The following is an 18,614-nucleotide window of genomic DNA, read 5'->3' as shown; positions in this document are numbered from 1 at the left end:
CTTTAACTACAGCGTGTGTGTGGAACGTACCAGGTAAGCAGCACATGCTGCACCAAGAAACACAATTGAATGTGTGAGTAATTCAAACCATCAATCACTTTTCACAGATTAAAAGACTGAGAACCATGTGTTCAATTTAGCTTGTTTATTGGACATTTACGCAGCTCAAGACTAGTTCTCTGACCTGCTGCTGTAAAGCGAACGTACATGTGTAACGGCTCGACGTGCACCTCCCTAATACAAACCTTCACAAGCCTAAAATGCACAGCCACCTTAACGTCAACTAAATGTTCCATTTCAAAGAAAAAAGAAAAACACACAAACTTCTATATTCTGTTGTAAAACATTCCTGTCACAGACCAGTGTTTGGAGAAAGTCACAGTCCAAAGATTAAAAATATTGCACGTCATTCCAACAAGTCCAACATACGCACACGCTCAGAGTCGCTCCTCTTCCTTCATCTTCTGATTCAGTTTCTCCAAAACCAGGTTCATGTTAGTGTTCTTGTTCAGCTTGAGGTAAAAATCCTTTCTGATGGGATGCAGCGTGAGCCACTCTGGAGCCAACTCCACCAGCAGACGAAGGTGTTTCTCCATTTCCCCTAAACACAGAGCAATGGCTTTTAGTTCAAAATAATTCACAATCAAACCAAATTGTTTATCTTGAGCACCAATTTTCCCCCCTTTACTTAAATGTCATCAACGACATGTTGAGTATTTTTAACGTAAGCAGTGTAAACGTGCCCCGTAAGGCTTTTCATTTGTGTCCATGTTGATGCTTTGTGTCAAAATGGTTTTTGTCATTTTATGTACTGGAGAGCAGCGTCTCTGTTGGACGGGTCACACGTGCTCACCTGCACTGAGAGAAGAGCGATAGCTGGCGATCATGCGATTACAGGCCAGCTCCATGATCAAGGCTGGCTTCTTCTCTGCTATGAAGACATTTCTCAGAATCCTGGCCATCTCTGGCAGGCGTGACATCATCCCCAGACGCGCTTCCTGTTCGGGATTCCGCGTCATTGCTGCTTGCAGCTTCTGAGCCTCTTTAGCTCGGATCTAAGCAAGAAAGTAGAGGAAAGTTGTGTTTATTTATTTATTTATTTATTAGAAGGCAGGAAAGTTCTCTCTCGGACACTATAACAATGGGTTTAAGGTGAGATATCAAAGATTTTGAATATAAAACCTGTTAGTTTAATGGTTGGAACAAAAACAACCACACCAGCCAGTTTTAACTTGAATAAAGTGAACCACGGCCGTACAAGGCATGGAGATTTAAATGCCTACCCTCTCCAGCAGAGACTGGGACACTCCTTTGAGGGCACTGGAGGTCTGGATGGGCATCACAGCTGGTTTTACTGGTGTTTCGCTCGCTTTTGAACAAGCTGCCTCTGCTGTTTTTAAGGCCATGTTAGCCAAAGCCTTCTCCATCTGAAAGAGTCGGACATTTTAATAAGCCACACCTGAGCACGGAGCAGGAAAAACGGCAAAGAAATCCTTCATGTTAATTACTTGCATACAAAGTACTGTGAAAAAGTATTTGCCCCATCCTTGTTTCTTCTGCTTTTTGTGTACATCTCATACTAAATAGTTTCAGAAATTAAAACAAAATCTAAGGCAACCCGAGTAAACACAAAATACACTTTTCAAGTGATGATTTTAAAGTTATCCAATACCATCTGGACCTGTGTGAAAATGTATTTGCCCCCATAGTTACTAATTCCTCAACTCTGTGAAACTGCATTCACAATGTTGTTCAGCTGGACTAGACACAACCAGGCCTGATTACTGCAAACCCCGTTCAATCAAATCTACACTTAAATAGAACTTTTACAACTGCATGAAGGTGGTTACAATGTCTTACTGAGTAACACACAATGCCAAAATTGAAGGAAATTCCAGAAATGAAGAAGAAATCAGGTAAATACTTTCACAGCACTGTACATGCAATTTCAGGAATGGTCACTCTTAAATATGTAAAGATGTACAAGATACAAGGCATGTTTGTAAGGGAGTGATGAAACTGAATCTAATGCCATAATTTGTTTTTCCGTAGTATAACAATGAAATGTAATGGGGAATACATTACAAGTTAAACCATAAGCCAACGACCAACACGCAGATGCTGGATGTCGTGATGTAGACACGCAGTCTCTTTCTCCAGACTGCTGATGGTTCTGATTCTTCTGCATTTACCTTAGGGGTCATGAGGGAGCGAGCTCTGTCCAACACTTCCTGAGCAGTGGTGAGTTTCTCCGTCTGTGGAGGCTGAGGTAAGTCGCTGGGCGGGATGTTGGGCACCTCGTCGACGTTGAATTTGGGATGCCAGCGGGTTAGTTTATCATCGGGGACCACTAAAGGAGGGTTCAACGAAGCTAGGAACACCTGCAGGACAGACCAGAGATGTCAATATACATTCAGGTTTTTATAAAAAGCAGTCAAATTTAATATACACTGACAATTTTAAAGATCCCCAGTTTATATTGTATTTCATGAATGACCATTAGTGAAGGGGGGGATTAAATAAGCACTTCAATTTTTCCATTTAAGGACTTCAGGACTCTATGGTTTAGTTCAGACAGCAAAACTAACTCAGTTTTTATAACGTTCTTTACACACAGCATTATTTTATTCAATGAGAAGTGAATATACACAAACGCAGTGCTAACCTTATGGTGTCTCTTCACGATTTCAAGCAGGTTCTGATGAAACGCGCGTCTTCTCTCCAGCAGACGAGTAGCAGACAGGACGGGGCGGGCGCCATTTGTTTCTGCAGCAAACCAAAAGCTCTTGAGTAAAAGATTCATGTGTGCAATAGAGCCGGCCTTAAATAGATTTTAAAAGCAGACACTACGAGGTAGTCACCTTCTTCGATGAGCGGCTCCACAGTGAGTTGGTAGGTGGATTTCTTCATTGTAGCGCTGAAGGTCGGGATGTTTTTCTCCTGCCTTAAGGTGTAGGCGGATGGGTACACCGTCTTAATCTGTCCCATGTGAGACTCTTCAAAACGCCTGAAGATGACAAGAACAAGAAATTCATCTTTTACTCTTGAATTCTCGAATCTGACTGGTTAGAAGCAGTTGGTTTGTTTATTTGTTTATTTATGGCGGTTCGGTTCTGACAGTAGTGCCGTCTGTAAGGCGACTCACAGGTTTGAGTTAACATCCTCGTTCCAATACGTTACCCTTTCAACAGAAACGACTCATTCACAGGGACATGTATGGCGAGTGCTCTGTGTTGTCCAAGACTACTAATAAATGGATTAAACGTTTGCTCTAAATGAACGAAGAACTGTAAAATGTATAATCTGTGGAGTTTTCCACAAGGATATGTTTTTAATATTTATGGAAGGAGTCTCCAGTGTCAGCGCTTTGTAGCAGTAAGTTTCAGGACAAGACTGCGCACTCTCCACGTTCTCCAACATGACCATCTGAGGGGTATTTGTTAGTGACTGACCCTTGCATTGAACTCAGTAGGAGCCTGGCTTGTAGGGAGCATTTTTGACATCACTTGCCTCGTTCTAAAAAATCTGTTCTGTTCCGACATAATTTCATCGAACAAAATAAAACGGATAAAAAGTGCTAGTAGGTAGACTTGAAAATGGAGAGCAGGGGTGACCTAATATTCCCTTTAAAACATACTAAATGAAAAGTCACTCACTTGTGCATCATGTCCTGGACTCCTTGTTTGACTTTGGCGAAGGTGACTGTTTCCAAGCGGTTGAAGAGCATGCCGACGATGGTGTCCATACTGCGGAACATTTCTGCTAAAACCTTGTATTTGAAGGGCAGGGTGAGGCCAGGGGGAACGTCCTGAGCTAGTGTGTGGTAGCGCTGATAAGCAGGAAGCTTCTCACTGAAATGGGAAAAGCACCAACAAATGTGTAAACGATAAAGCGACAAAAATATGATGTGACCTGGAGGATGATCCAGTAAACAGAGTTCTGTATTGTTCTTTTAATGCCTTGCCAGCACCAGTCGCTATTTTCATGGCAAGATCGACGTAAATAAAATAGGACATTCAAGAAAATCTTACAATATTACAGCACTAAAATCTTATTTTGAGCATTTGAACCACATCAACAATAAAAACTAAGATCCTAAAATTTAATACTGACTACGTTTACATGGACAGCAGTAATCTAATTATTGACCTTACTCTGAGTAAGATAATAATGTGATTAAGGTGTTTACACGAGTCGCTTTTAGAATACTCTTTCATGTTCCCATTTTACATGTTATAGGACATAATTAGATTAACGGCACAAATCATTACGTCACCGCGCCACGCCGTCCGACGGTCCTCCAGAATTCCACGTATCAACATACAGTTGGTCTTCGTTATGGTACCGTATACAGCTTTGGGTGTTTTTATTACATTTTTTTACGAACGCTTTAAGTGCAGTTAATCATTTGTCGTGCTGTACTCGCAAATAGACGACTGCTTGAAGCCGTGGGCTGCGTCCCAAACCGCGTACTTACCGTCTATATAGTAGCCAAGATACATGTATTTTTCCCCACTATAGGCCTATAGTAGGCAAGTATGCGGTTTGGGACGCAGCCGAACTCTCTTGTTCACCGTCAAACGGTTGAGCACTGCCGTGTCTGATTGTGTCCTGTCGCAAAATGCGGTGAAAACTCACACGGTTAGTGTGATTAAGGTGTGTACATGTCTGTAATACACGTCAATAATGCGACTAAAACAGGAATACTCCACCTGTCTTCATTCCATTTGTGTTTACTTCAAGTATGACCTTAATCGGATTAAGGTAATTAAAAATGGCTGTTTACATGCTAGTTTCTTAACCAGAGTATCGTCTTAATCGGGTTAATAGGGGATTATTGTTGTCCATGTAAATGCACTGACTGGCTAAAACTTCTTTAAAAAAAAGAAAAAAAAAGTTTCCTGGTGAGACATTTTGGCTGTTTTTAACACTACACAACTCTACTATTCAGGACAGTCCAGTAAAATATACTTAACAGTCGGTCATTCTTCTCTTACACCATTCAGAGTAGGAACGCATGTGTGAATCTTCAACGCCCAATCCCAACAGCATGAGTTATACTGGGGATTTTGTCCTGGACAGCAGTTCCACACAAACCGGGTGCATAATGTACGTGTGATTGTAAATACTTACCCTTCATCCACTTTGTGGTCATGTGTCAGTTCCTCTCTGATTCTCTCCTCCTCGACCACTCTCCCCTCCTTCCTCTGCTGTGCTTTGGCTGCTAGCTCCCTGGCGCTGTCCAGTCGGGCTTTGAGCTCAGCGAGAGTAGACACGGGTGCCGGGGTTGGCGAGCTCGCCGCTTCAGCCTGTCCTTTCAGCTTCTGCAGACGAGCCTTCAGCGAAGCCACGTCCTCTCTGGAGAACGTTTTCTGGAAGATGTCAGAGACACAGCGGCTGATTAGGACACATCATTGGACCGGAGAACAAAACCTCATGGTTACAGCAGAGTCTCTGCAGAGTACCTTGTTCGGCTGGTGGGGCTGCTTAAGAGTGCTCACTTTGTTCACAGGTGAGTCTTTTGTCGTGTGTTCGACTACACTGGTTGAATCTTTACAGGTGGGTGTACCGGCCGGTGCCTGCATGCAAACATCACAAGCGTCATCAGTGAGGTTTCCGATCATCTGAGCATTTTCACTAGGTATTTACTAGGTATTTCCAGCTCTCTCACTGTAATGTACTAATACAGTGTTCTGGTTAAAGGTGACGTGTTGGAGTACATAACCAGTACTCGCTGAACACTAACTGGTTTCTACTGCTGATACGAGTACTACAATGGTTAGAAAATAAGCAGATCTAAATCTTGTTAGCTATTAGAGACTCCTCCACATCAGCACATTCTATTAGTTTTTTAAAGTGTTTAAAAGTACTTATTGCTAAATAAACCCGTAGAAGCTATTTAACAATATTTACACTGTCCAAGTTTGAGTTTGATATCACTGCTGGGTATTAACATGAGAAGAAGTTTTCATTTTAAACAGAGAGTTGTACACTTGGTTCTTACACGTTGTTAGAGAGGAGTTCATTCTCCAGGACAAAATATCGCGATACTACACAAGATCACGGATTCATTCATTCATTCCATTTCGGGCCAAACAAACAAAAACTACTGTAGTACAGTGGAATATAAAAACGCTCATTTAACCCTCCTATTATGTTTGGAAATAAAGTTACCTCCATTATGTAATGGGTCAAAATGACTTCCACTGTTTAAACTCACCCCAAAACATCAAAGAACAGTTTAAAAACAGTAAACCCTGTCCGAGACTAACCATAAGAATAAATATTTACATACAATTAACTTAAATGAGGAAATGTCAAAGAATTTAAGAGAAAGAGAGATTAACCAGTGTTTCAGACATCTCAGATTGACCCACAACATAATAAAACGTAAAGTCTGATCCAACAATAGAAGAGAAGTTAGCATTAGCATGTGCATTAGCGCGCGCGCGCTGTGCATGTAAACAGAGATGTGATGCGCACGAGCTTTACTTCAGTTTCCCCGTGTTTAAAGAGCACGAGCTTCTTCCTCGCGGTCCTCCTCTTCCCAGCCTCCACACTCCTGGCGGTGTTTGGTTCCTTCGTGGCTGTGACCCGGAGCCGTTTTTTAGCCGTGCTGTGCTGCTCGGTGGCGGAGGAGAACACGGCCGAGCAGAGATCAAACTCCGCCTCGGTGGAAGTCCTCTTCGGGGTCCGGGGACTATCGGGCGGCCCGGGTTTACCCGAGCTCCGGGACTCCGCGCTGCCCTCCGCATGATCAGGCGCAGACACGGCCTCGTCGATCACCCTGAGGAACTCCTCCTGGACGGATCTGAGCTGCTCGCGGTCCTCCTGCACGGCGCTGGGCGCTGTGTGCGCGGTGCTGCTGCTCCTCGGCCCCGGCCCTGCTGTGGGCAGGTTGGGCTCCGGCACCACTCGGTCCTCAGAGCTCGGCTTTCGGGATTTCGATCGCAGTGTCCGATCTACACCTCCTCTCTTAGACTGTGAAAAATATTCAGTGACTCGAGTTTGAGCCATGCTTGCAAAACTAAACTAAACTAAACTAAACTCCTGCAGCCCTCGTTAATGAAACTTGTCTTTAAAAACCTCCACGAACTGACGCGGCGGCGCTTTGAACAAACTTCCGCCCTGCGCGCGCATCCTCTATAAACTTTCCCGCGAAATGGTACCACGTGCCCTTTGCAGGCGGGGCTGAATACGTAGCACTACCCGCTTCGAGCACTCCAATTGGTTAGCTCATTGATCAAACAGCATGCACGCGTACGTGATTGGACACAACGTCAATGTTGCAACGTGAACACCAAATGGCTTTCTGAGTAATATATATATATATATATATATATATATATATATATATATATATATATATATATATATATATATATATATATATATATATATAATGCGTTCATATAGAGAGTAGGGAGCCACTTGAGATTCACCCCACATTTCTTTTTCATTTAACTAAAGATAAATAATTAAGCAAACCATATAAAACAGTAAAACATAACTCGTTTATGGAATTGTGCCTACATGTGCATGTACATCTAAAATATATTCTAAATAACGTGTATAAATTCGTGGTGCCTAATGCTCATATTTGTAAATGGCAAAAAGAAAAAAAAAGGCAAAAGTGTGAAATACAGTAAGTATCAGTAACAGTTCTATAACTGCTCTCACAGACAGTATAGAAAGTCTGACTGAGATACAAACACCACTGCTGACTATATACACTCACTCTTTACAACAGAAAAGCATCTCAGCATCAAAGCACAAAAATCTATCCTTGAGCTGGATGGGCTACAACAGGAGGAGAGCACATCAGAGTCCACTCCTGTTTAGCCAAGAACAAGAATCTGAGGCTATCATGGGTACAGACTCAGTCACACTGAACAGAAGCCCACCTGGGCTTTTTCCAGTCTTCATCTGTCCAGTTTGGGTAAGTCTGTGCTCATGAATTTTGTTATTAAAAGACAGGAGTGGAACCCAAAGTGTTCTTCTGCTGTTGTAGCCCATCTACCTCGAGGTTTGATGCTTTGTGCTTTGATGCTGAGATGCTTTTCTGCTCACCACAGTTGTAAACAACAAAAAAATATTATTTGAGTTACTATATCCTTCCTGGCAGCTCAAACTAGTCTGGCCATTTTCCTCTGACCTCTCTCATCAACAAGATGTTTCCACCCAGAGAACTGTCACTCACTCACTCAGTGTTTGTTTTTTTTTGTTGTTTTTTTTGTTCTTTTGCACCACCCTGTGTAAACTCTAGAGATTGTGTTGTGTGTGAAAATCCCAGTACATCAGCAGTTTCTGAAATACTCAATCTGGTACCAACAACCATGCCACAGTTAAAATCACAGAGATCACACTTTTCCCCTATTCTGATGTTTGATGTGAACGTTGACTGTAGCTCTTGACCTGTATCTGCATGATGTTTTGAACTGATTGTGCTGTTGCCATATGATTAGCTGATTAGATAACTGCATGCATGTACAAGTGTACAGGTGTTCCTATTAAAGTGGACGGTTTGTGTATTACATTCAACATACATGGTGTATGTTTCGCCACCAGGGGGCGCCACTACACCGCAATAAATGATATGGCATGAACTTATTAAAATAGACAAGGACCATAAAGTTTTTGGAGGAATGTGTTGAGTTTATAACTGTTTAAGGACACTTAAGAGCATGTGATTCATCCGGAACTAAACGAATAGAGCATTGGGTCAGAGCAAACATAGAGCATATTTACACGTGACGTCACACACCTTTTAGCAGTCTCCTTGCTGTCATGTTGCAATAGGAATAATTATGGAAATAATGGAAAGGCTAAAACAGGGCTGTTCAGTTATGCTGGATATGTTTTATACTGCAAAAAAAATTGAGAAAAAATTCAGGTTTACTTAAAACTCAAATTAAAATATATTAAGGCTTCTAAACTTTTCTTAACTTTTTTTTTTTTGCAACTGGGGCTGAAAGAAAGGTCTTCTTTTACTTCCTTGTACAGGTGAACAAGGTGAACTTTTACGTCATCAGTTTACAGGTCTACTAATTTCCGCCTACATTTACAACATGTAGACAAAAAAGCACTGACTTAGTAAACATAGTATTTAAAGCGGTAGTATACGGTTTTGGAACGTAGCTATGGTGACGGTGGTTATGACTCACTGATTCGAGTCGTAGCTTGATTCTTTTTGCTTTATCGTTTAGACAAAAACAAATACCCAGAATTATATTATAGGCTACAATTCCGACCCCAATGACATTGTTTGATCACATTTCTAAATAATAATAATAATATGATTTTTAATATTAAAGCCACATTTAAACAATAGCATTCACTGTAAACATAGTAAAGGTATCTTCAATGATACAAAGGGTGGGGCATTAGTTCCAGACTTGTGCAGTTTTAATGGCAGTAAATGTTTAGTAAACTTTCTAGAGAGTGCAATACAATACTGTCTAAAGGTCAAGTACGATAGACAACGGAGCAGAAAGTAAATCATCAGCGTTAAACCTGGATGAAGATCGCGAATCGGTTCTCTGGATCGATTCAATTAAAAGAGTCGTTCGAACAGAAATGATTCGCTTGTGCGCGAGACTCCACGTTTTTCTCTTCTCTCAGCTCTGAGTTTACTTTCCGCCGCGCGGGATTAATTTAAAAATAAACTGCCAGGACGAAGGACACTGAACTCCTGAAAACTTCTCCTGGGAAGTGTTCACCGTTGGTTTTTGTGTCAAAACTTTGCGTTCCTGTCAAACATTTAGTTGTTTCGAAGAGAAAGAAAGCTGAAGAAAGTTTGAACGCTGGTGAATTACTCATTTTCTCACACAGAGACCTGGAGGGAAGGGAAGGGAAGGGACTGGTTCACGCGCCTGCTCTTCACTGACTAACTTTCATTTGGGATTATTTTTGGACGCTTTTTGGAGACTTTACACTCTTTCCACGCCTTGTGGACGTCTGACAGGTGGCGGTGTTAAATCAGTTGAAGTGGAGAAAACTCAGGAAAAGCAGGATGTAGGCTGGAGAGCAGGCGGGATGTGTGGATGGAGACTGTGAGACAGTATGAGTTCTGGTCTGGGTTCTGGTTTCGGTTCTGGTCTGAGGAGTGTATGCTCCTGTAGGCTGTGATGGAGCTGCAGGCGATCTGTGGCCTGCTCTACTGCTTTCTGCTGCCCTCTGCACTGCTGGCAGGTAAAGTGTCATGTCTTCAGCTCATCTACACTAAACTTCATCAGCTTCATTTGCATGATTAATGATTGCAGCAGGTTGGTGAGATGATGTGCTCACATTGAATTGATCCAGAATCACAAATGGGCAAACTTGATTTGTAAGCCTCAGTAACATTATGGCTTCTCAACCTAATTTGGAGTCGAAAATACATCTACACTTTTACTCAGGTAAAGCTTTACACACACCTGAACACACCTTACTAGGTAAAAGATATATTCTACAGCTGTAGGCTTGAAGGTACCACGCCATAGACAAGGATCGGTACAGTTATCTATTTCTGAGAGGTTCTCCAATTTGATATATTTTATATATAATATCCCATACATATAAGATGGGTTTGTTGAGTGTGTAGTAAATAAGGAGACTCGTGAGGATTAAGGTTCCTCAAATACGCCCCCCCCCCCCAAAAAAAAAAAAAAAAAAAATATATATATATATATATTACACACACTACCAGTTAAACATACACACTCGTCCCCCCCCCCCCCCACACACACATTTTATTATTATAATAATAAAGTCGTCAAAATTCTGAGTAATACAAATGGAACTATGGGAATTTTGTTGTGATTAAAAATCCAAAATAAATCCAAATAATTTAGTATTTAGCATATTCAAAGTAGACCCTCTTTTTGCCTAGAATTTCAGAAATGTTTTCTTGGCATTCTCTCGACTGGTTTCTTGAGGATTCTCTCTGAGATGATTTTTAAACTGTATTAAAGGAGTTCACACTGACACTGGACACTTACTGGCTGCTTTTCTGAATATTTCGCTACAAGTCATGCATTTGGTTAGTTTTCTGATGAATATGTTGGCACGATTATATTTTTGTCTACAACACCGATTTCAAACATTTTAATCATACACCTTCAGATCAAAAGCTTTTTAAGATCATGAGAAACATTTCAGTCTCCGAGACCGCTTATGTAAAGGGTGAATGGCGGCTTAGTGATCATCACGTTCGCCTTGCCTTGGGGGTTCGAATCCCCTGTGTTCTCCCCGTGCTTCGGGGGTTTCCTCCGTGTACTCCGTCTTCCTCCCCCAGTGCAAAGATATGCATTTTAGGCTGATTGGCATTTCCAAATTCTCTATAGTGTGTGTGTGTGTGTGTGAGAGAGATTGTGTCCTGCAGTGGGTTGGCACCCCGTTCAGAGTGTCCCCTGTCTTATGCCCGGAGTATCCTGGGATAGGATCCAGGCTCCCCGTGACCCTGTGTAGGATAAGTAGTACAGAAAATGGATCTTTGGATGATAATAATAATAATATATAATAATAATAATAATAATAAGGTACTACATGGGTTAATTTGTATTTCCCAGCAGCTTTCTTGAGCAGCTTTGAAACGTCTAAAAGTGGAGAATGTAAAGGTACTCATTCCTAAAACTTTATGGACATTCAGGGAAAAAGTATAATATATAAAACTAATTACACACTCTAAGGTTAGTTGTCTTTAGACATTCCCTTATTTTCTGTGCAAACACAGTGTTTATTTATTTATTTATTTTTGCCCCCTTTTCCTTATACACTTACTCTCTAGGGGGAAAGAAACAAGCAACCGAATGTAGAAAGTTGGAAAAAAAAAAACCCAAAATCAAACGGGGACCGCTCTAGAACCCTGACCAAACTACAGTGTAAATAAAGAACCATAAACATGGCCCTTGTAGTCCAACAATTCCTCTGAAACTCACAGCTATCAGTGATTGATTAGGAATATAAATAATAAACAATATAATATCATCCATCTATATCTATCTATCTATCTATCTATCTATATATATATATATATATATATATATATATATATGTATGTGTGTGTGTGTATATGTATGTATGTGTATATATGTGTGTGTGTGTGTTTATATGTATACAAATAAAGGAATATAAATATATATCTTTAAATAAGTGCATAAAAATGCCATTTAAAAGGCCATATGTTGTGTTAATGCTGAACAGCTCTGCCCTTAAATGAGCGTGATCGATTGATTGATTAATGATCTAACCCTTCTTCTCGGTTTTGCCTTCTTAACAGTTTCTGAGCGTGAGAACTAACACGTGGGCAAATTAAATCATCCTGGCTCAGGATTTGTGAAGTGGGTGTTAAAAGGAGTGTTTAATGCTGTTTTGTTGTTTGTTTTACATTGAACTGGTTTCAGCCAGTCACATGATCAATGCTTTAGGCTACACTGAAGTGAGTTTACACATAGTGGAAGGACCGGTTCGATCAAATCATCTTACAGATTAGTCATTTACTGTCTCGTAGCTGGGGGGCACGACTTCACAAGAAGAACATTATTTATGCAAATGAAGCTGTTTGGTAAGGCCACACGATGACGTGGTTAACACATGGTTGCAGGTCGTTGTGTTATCGTGAGTCTCGTACACGGTGGTGGAGCGTGTATCTTGCTGTGACCCGATGCAGTTAGAACAAAGTCTCCTTCCATTTCTTTCCATCCTGTAATTAAGAGCACTTAAAATACAGCATAACGTACATTATTCTTCAGGAAGGTTTAATTTAAGTATCAATACCATCTCGATGTTCATCGCCCGTATTCGTGTGTATGTTCTCATCGTATCAGCGTTAATCTGTATAACAGGGTAGATGACGTACACGGCTTTGGGAACGTCGGTGAAATGACGGGGATAAGTCCAGGATCAGGATGTTAAAGCAAGGTCCAGTTATGACAGCAGTTACAGACACAATGGACATGGAAATCATTTTCAGCTGCTTTTGTTAGAGTTGTAGTTTTGGTATAGTTGAAAACAAATGATATGCCAAATTGTCTGGACGCTTGAATTAAATGGCATTAATTAAAGGTAATGCAACTGACACGAATGCACTAAAGCTTAAAAACTGACACGAATGCGTTAAAGTTTAAAATATATTTCGTGCCAGTGGCACATTACTTTTAATTAATGGCATTTAATTAGAGCGTCCAGACAATTTGGCATATAATTTTTATATATATATATATATATATATATATATATATATATATGTGTGTGTGTGTGTGTATGTGTGTGTGTGTGTGTGTGTGTGTGTGTGTATATATATATATGTGTGTGTGTGTGTGTGTGTATATGTGTGTGTGTGTGTGTGTGTGTGTGTATATATATATATGTGTGTGTGTGTGTGTGTGTGTATATATATATATATGTGTGTGTGTGTGTGTATATATATGTGTGTGTGTGTGTATATATATATATATATATATATATATATATATATATATATATATATATATATATATATATATATGTATGTATGTATGTATATATATATATATGTATGTATGTATATATATATATGTATGTATATATGTGTGTGTGTGTGTGTGGATTATGTGGATTATACAATACAAAATGTTTCTTTATGTATTTTGTGTGTAAGGGATAATATAGAATTAAAAAAGCTCTAATGGCTCCAGTAAATAATAAATATGATTTGCCCATCATCTAATATATGAATTATCCTTTTATACTATTCATACAAATGAATACTAATTATAAGAAGTTGTCCCTGTTTCGTAAGTTTCGTCATCGGGGACATCCAAAGGGTTAACAAGTGCGTTTATTCCATCGGCTTTAAAGACTTTTCACTTCCTCTTAAAACAGATAACTGTTATGAAGTCTTTTCGTACTACACTTTGCTCTGTGGGTGTCTCTTTATTCTTTGATTTAAATATTGCTGCACATGAGATATTTGTAGTGATTCACTGATTGGTTGATTCTTATTGCTGATATTGTGCGCACGCAAGCTTGGGGGGTAACGTGTAACGGCGTTACGTAATCAGGATACGGAAAACTGGTAACTGTAACGGCTTCCAGACACGACGCGACTTTCATAGACGTCGGGTCGTGGTGGCGTTCGTATTACACAACTGTCTGTCTCGGGCAGCAAGGATTGGCTGATGTGCAGAAGGACTTGGAACACAGGGAACTGCCTGCTGGTGTATGTTGTTTCACACTCGTTTAAATTGTTGGAAAACACTGCATGCTGGTTGATGTTCTGTTGCAGGTACGTCAGGACGCCTCCCACTGAAACTTCCCGGGCTGTGCCCCGTTTCTTGCTCTCTGATTGGCTGTAGGTCAACGCTGTGGTTCTATTCAGGCAAAACACATTGGATATTATGCGATTTGGAATTGCAGACAGGTCTGGATATTGAACATGTTAGATATCTCGCTGACGTCGGCGACGCGTCGGCGCTTCTCTCAGATCAGCGTCTTTGATTGTTCGTACATTGCGTTCATCGCTCACGGGAGCGAGCTCTGATTTGCTCATGATTTGGGGCTTTTGTCGGCGATCTCCACAAAACTGTCGGCATAATCCGTCACAGTCACGTCAAAAAACTAAATAATCAGATTATAGGTGCGTTTTGCGAAAAAAAAGGAATACTATCAGGATTACGTTTTTTTTTTTTTTTTTTCTTTTCCATTTAAAACCAAATAAAATAAATTTTTCGACACATAACGCAACATAGACAGCTGCTTGCAAAGTTAATTTGGTAGAAATGAACACACATTGTCTCCGGAATGCTTTTGTGACGTAATGTTCCCCGCTTCAGGGACAGCGTTCTTTTAATTAATTAATTAATTAATTAACATCCAAACATCGAACATCTTTTTAAACTCTAAATAAAAGTTTTTTAGATCGTCCTGCTTTTCTCTTGACTTTATTTACACACGTGACCTTGGAGTAATCCAAAAATGATCCGGTTACATTACTTTCATATTGGATTACGTTACTGATGACATTTTTTCTGAAGTAATTTGTAACTGTAACTGAATACATTTTTGAAGTAACCCTCCCCACCCTGTGCGCATGTTAGCACATAATGATATAAGACCACTTCTGGCGTGCCATGATGGTCCTGTTGGAGCTCAGCCGCCGCTGCTGGAAGTTTCTGTCTGGCATGGATCTGTAAGCATTTTACTTCTGGATTCCTGTAGAAGAGAGAACCATTTCTGTAACGGCTTCACAGAGTTCAGCCCGGGAGCTCGTACAGTTTAGTCTAATGATCACATTTTCCACGTTCTAGTCCAGTTTTCTCTTCTCGACCAACATTTTTGTCTCTGGGTAAAAGGCACATTTCGAGCAGGGTGGAATAGGACGCACAATACCGAGGATGTATTCTTTTTCAGAAAATCATGCCCTGCTTTTTTCTCAGTATGCTAATCGGAGAACGTGGTCGGGGTTAGTCGGTTCCTCTTCTTGTTTTCCGCAGTTGTTCAGCGGCTGTCCAGATTCATCAGCTTTTTTTTTTTTTTTTTAATCGAGTGCCAGGCTTGCTCTCAGGCTAATGTTAGACTAGAGCGAAGCACGCCGCTCACCATCGCTCCTAGAACACATGCAGTAGCTCTGCTGCTCGTCTCGTATGCCCTAGTTTTGGTGTAGGAGTATCATTCTACTCTCTTATCACACTGAGCAGACACGCCGCTGTGAGCTGTTTGCACTGTCACCACTGTGACCCTGGAGAAGTTAATGTGGCTATTAACACAAAGCCTGTGGAGCCACGGCTTCTTGGATTCTTTGCTTTTTCTCCTCATTTCTGCTCGTTCATCCAAACCGCTGTCTTTCCGTTCACCGTGAAATTGCTCCGGTCACGTCTCGGTCTGAACCAGCAGCTTTAATTCTGAAGGTATAACTCAACCCACAGCTCGGGCTGCTGACAGGAAGTTGGTGGAACGCGTGGCTTCTGTTGTCACATGGGCATCGTGTGACTTACAGGAAACTGAAGGTGCCTCAAGACATGCAGAAGAGCTCCAAGTTCATAAACACGCACACTGTTGTAAGCTTGGCGTGTAGATAAGGCCAAGCACGTGGAGCCACGGCGTCAGCGTGAGGTTCGGTTCTCACATGTACTGCACAGAAGACCAAAGTGTGCTTTATGGTCTGTTAGAAATCAGAGCCAATCTGTCACAGTTCGAGTGATAATACACGTTCATGTCACAAAAATGTAAACATCTCAAATGTCACGTACGTGATTATTTTACGTAAGAAAAACAAGATAGTGTTCAGAGCTCGAGCTGGCCTGCATTGCTTCAGCTTCCTAATAAAAACGTCTGCGTCCTTGCATGAAGTAACGGCAGTATTAAACTACGTCAGGCTCGGCCGAACGATCTACAAAGCACAGGATTTCTGCAAACATGACTGAATAGAGATCTGAATGTTTCACAAAGACAAGGAACTTTGTTGGCATGTAGCTAACTAAGGCACTTTTTTTTTTTTCAGTCGAATTTAGCGCATACAGTCTGAACCTTATACCCTCTGAAACTATTGGAACGGCAAGGCCAGTTCTTTTGTTTTTGCTGTCGACTGAAGACAGTTGGGTTTGAGAGCTAAAGATGGATATGAGACGAGAGTTTAGAATTTCAGCTTTTATTTCCTGGTATTTATAAGTGGATGTGTTACACAACAGCACATTTTGTATCAGACCACCCTATTTTTAAGTGAGGAAACATACTGGAACATGTGACTGACAGGTGTTCCTTGTTTCCCAGGTGTGTCCTGTTAGACTGATTGTTTAAACAATAAATAGCTCTGAACGTCTACTCTTGGTTTTAGTAAGTAAGTAAGTAGATTTTATGTATAAAGCACATTTAACACAGCGAAGCTGACCAAAGTGCTGAACATAGTAAAGTAAAATAGAAAACAGAATAAAACCAAATAAAGACGGACAGCAGTAAAAATTTTGATTAAAACGCCTGAGAGATGTTTTCAGCCTCTTTTTAAATTTGGTAATTGAAGGTTCAAGGCGGATGTCCAGTGGCAGTTGGGACAGCAACTGAAAAAGCTCTATCCCCCTTAGTTTTTAAACAGGATCGAGGGACATACAGAAGAAACCTATCAGATGATCTTAGAAATCTGTTAGATGAATGTGGTGTAAGAAGATCTTTGAGATAAGGAGGAGATTGATCATCAAGAGTAGAGAGTATTTTAAAGACAAATAACCGAATCTTAAACTGAACCCTAAAATGCACCGGGAGCCATCAGTTAGCCTTCAGTTTCACCTGTGAAGACTGCATCTGTTGTTAAAAAGGATAAACCAACATGAAGGTCAGATAGCTGTCTATGGGAGAAAAGCAGGCAACCATTTTGAAGATGGGGAAAAGAGGGAGAATCCATCAGTGCCATTGCAAAAGCATTTGACATAGCCAATACAACAACTGAAACAGAGACCTCTGGTCTACACCAAATGAATCGGCCAAGGAAAACAACAACAGCTGATGAGAGAAACATTTGTGAGATCTGTGAAGTAAAACCCAAAAACAACAGTCAGTGACATCACCAACAACCTCCACAGTGAAGGTCTCACAATCCACCGTTCGAAGAAGACTTGGAGAGCAGAAATATCGAGGACATACCACAAGATGCAAAGCACTCATCAGCAGTAAGCCTGTTTGGACTTCGCAAAGGAATGAAGAAATGAGCCACAAAAGTTTTTGAACCAAGTTTAACCTCTACCAAAGTGATGGAAAGGTCAAAGTGTGGAGAAAGAAAGGATCTGCTCATGATCCAAAACATACAAGCTCATCTGTGAAACATGGTGGAGGTAGCGTCTTGGCTTGGGCTTGCATGGTGGTTTCTGGAGCAGGTTCACTGATCTTTACTGATGATGTAACTCATGATGGTAGAAGCAGAATGAATTCAACAATTTAAATTGTCTGCCAGTTTACAGAGAAATGCATCCAAATTGATCAGGAGGAATTTCATCATGCAGCAAGACAATGATCCAGAACACACTGCCAACTCAACAGAGGACTTCATCAAGGGGGAAAAGTGGAAGGTTTTAGACTGGCGGAGTCAATCACCAGACCCAAACCCAATTGAGCAGCACTTCATCTCCTGAAGATGAGACTGAAGGGAGAAACCTCTCAGGACAACGGTTTGGTGATGTCAGTGAGTCGCAGGCTTGATGCAGTTATTGCAAGCAAAGGATATGCAACCAGATGTTAAGTGTTATTTACTTTCATTTACTTCATGACTTATCTGTTCCTATACTTTTGCTCACCTAAAAATTGGGTGGTCTGATACTAAAAGTTCTATGTTTTAGGTTGTTTAACACATCTAGATGTAAATACCGGGAAATAAAATCTGGAATCCTCAACCCTCTTCTCATATCCATGTTTTGATCCCAAACCCAAATGTGTAGAGCACAAACGGATGAATTGGCCTTGTGTTCCAATACTTTCGGAGGGGACTGTATAACCAACTAAAAAGCGCTTGAGCAGAGGAATGAGACTCCAGTGCTGGTGTGTGTTCAGCAGATCCTGAGCTCTGCTCTAGACCCAAAGCTGATATTTAAAACATTTTCTTTTAAACTGTGTTTTTGTGACGTGTTTGAGCAGCATTTTCACGTGATGACCACGTGTGAAGCTTCAGATTG

The 18,614-nt window shown here is 40.8% G+C and overlaps 2 protein-coding genes across 4 annotated transcripts in view; one reads left to right on the top strand and one right to left on the bottom strand.

Annotated features, from left to right (window-relative positions):
- Window positions 1–13: 13 nt before the first annotated feature.
- cdt1 (chromatin licensing and DNA replication factor 1) lies at window positions 14–7,262 on the bottom strand. 3 transcript variants are annotated; one of them, XM_053616847.1, is made up of 10 exons: window positions 6,484–7,262; window positions 5,466–5,579; window positions 5,134–5,372; window positions 3,657–3,851; window positions 2,862–3,007; window positions 2,666–2,766; window positions 2,193–2,381; window positions 1,284–1,427; window positions 854–1,055; window positions 14–601 (listed from the first exon to the last, which is right to left on the bottom strand). In XM_053616847.1, exons 1-10 carry the CDS (start codon window positions 7,015–7,017, stop codon window positions 438–440), a joined length of 2,028 nt encoding a protein of 675 aa, XP_053472822.1. In that variant the 5' UTR covers window positions 7,018–7,262; the 3' UTR covers window positions 14–437. The 3 variants fall into 3 exon arrangements, with proteins under 3 accessions (XP_053472822.1, XP_053472823.1, XP_053472824.1); XM_053616848.1 differs by having other exon boundaries at window positions 15–601; window positions 6,493–7,261; XM_053616849.1 differs by having other exon boundaries at window positions 15–601; window positions 5,502–5,579; window positions 6,493–7,261.
- A 2,248-nt stretch (window positions 7,263–9,510) lies between these two features.
- The window catches only part of piezo1 (piezo-type mechanosensitive ion channel component 1), a 124,531-nt gene continuing 115,427 nt past the window's right edge, over window positions 9,511–18,614 (top strand). Inside the window, exon 1 of the mRNA XM_053616840.1 lies at window positions 9,511–10,191. Within this exon, the coding sequence (XP_053472815.1) occupies window positions 10,128–10,191 (64 nt within the window). The 5' untranslated portion in view covers window positions 9,511–10,127. The remainder of the gene's footprint in view (window positions 10,192–18,614) is intronic.

Source organism: Ictalurus furcatus, chromosome 27 (genome assembly GCF_023375685.1).
Source record: "Ictalurus furcatus strain D&B chromosome 27, Billie_1.0, whole genome shotgun sequence".
Taxonomy (NCBI): domain Eukaryota; kingdom Metazoa; phylum Chordata; class Actinopteri; order Siluriformes; family Ictaluridae; genus Ictalurus; species Ictalurus furcatus.
This window is presented reverse-complemented; position numbering and strand designations above follow the sequence as displayed.

What these genes read in the sequence shown, in the direction of transcription:
- cdt1 (XM_053616847.1), bottom strand. Translation starts at nt 7,017, where the DNA reads ATGGCTCAAACTCGAGTCACTGAATATTTTTCACAGTCTAAGAGAGGA. An exon ending in GGGAAACTGAAGTAAAGCTC is followed by an intron (nt 5,580 to 6,483) that starts GTGCGCATCACA and finishes GTTTGCATGCAG; the next exon opens with GCACCGGCCGGTACACCCAC. An exon ending in GCTCCCTCATGACCCCTAAG is followed by an intron (nt 1,428 to 2,192) that starts GTAAATGCAGAA and finishes CGACTCTTTCAG; the next exon opens with ATGGAGAAGGCTTTGGCTAA.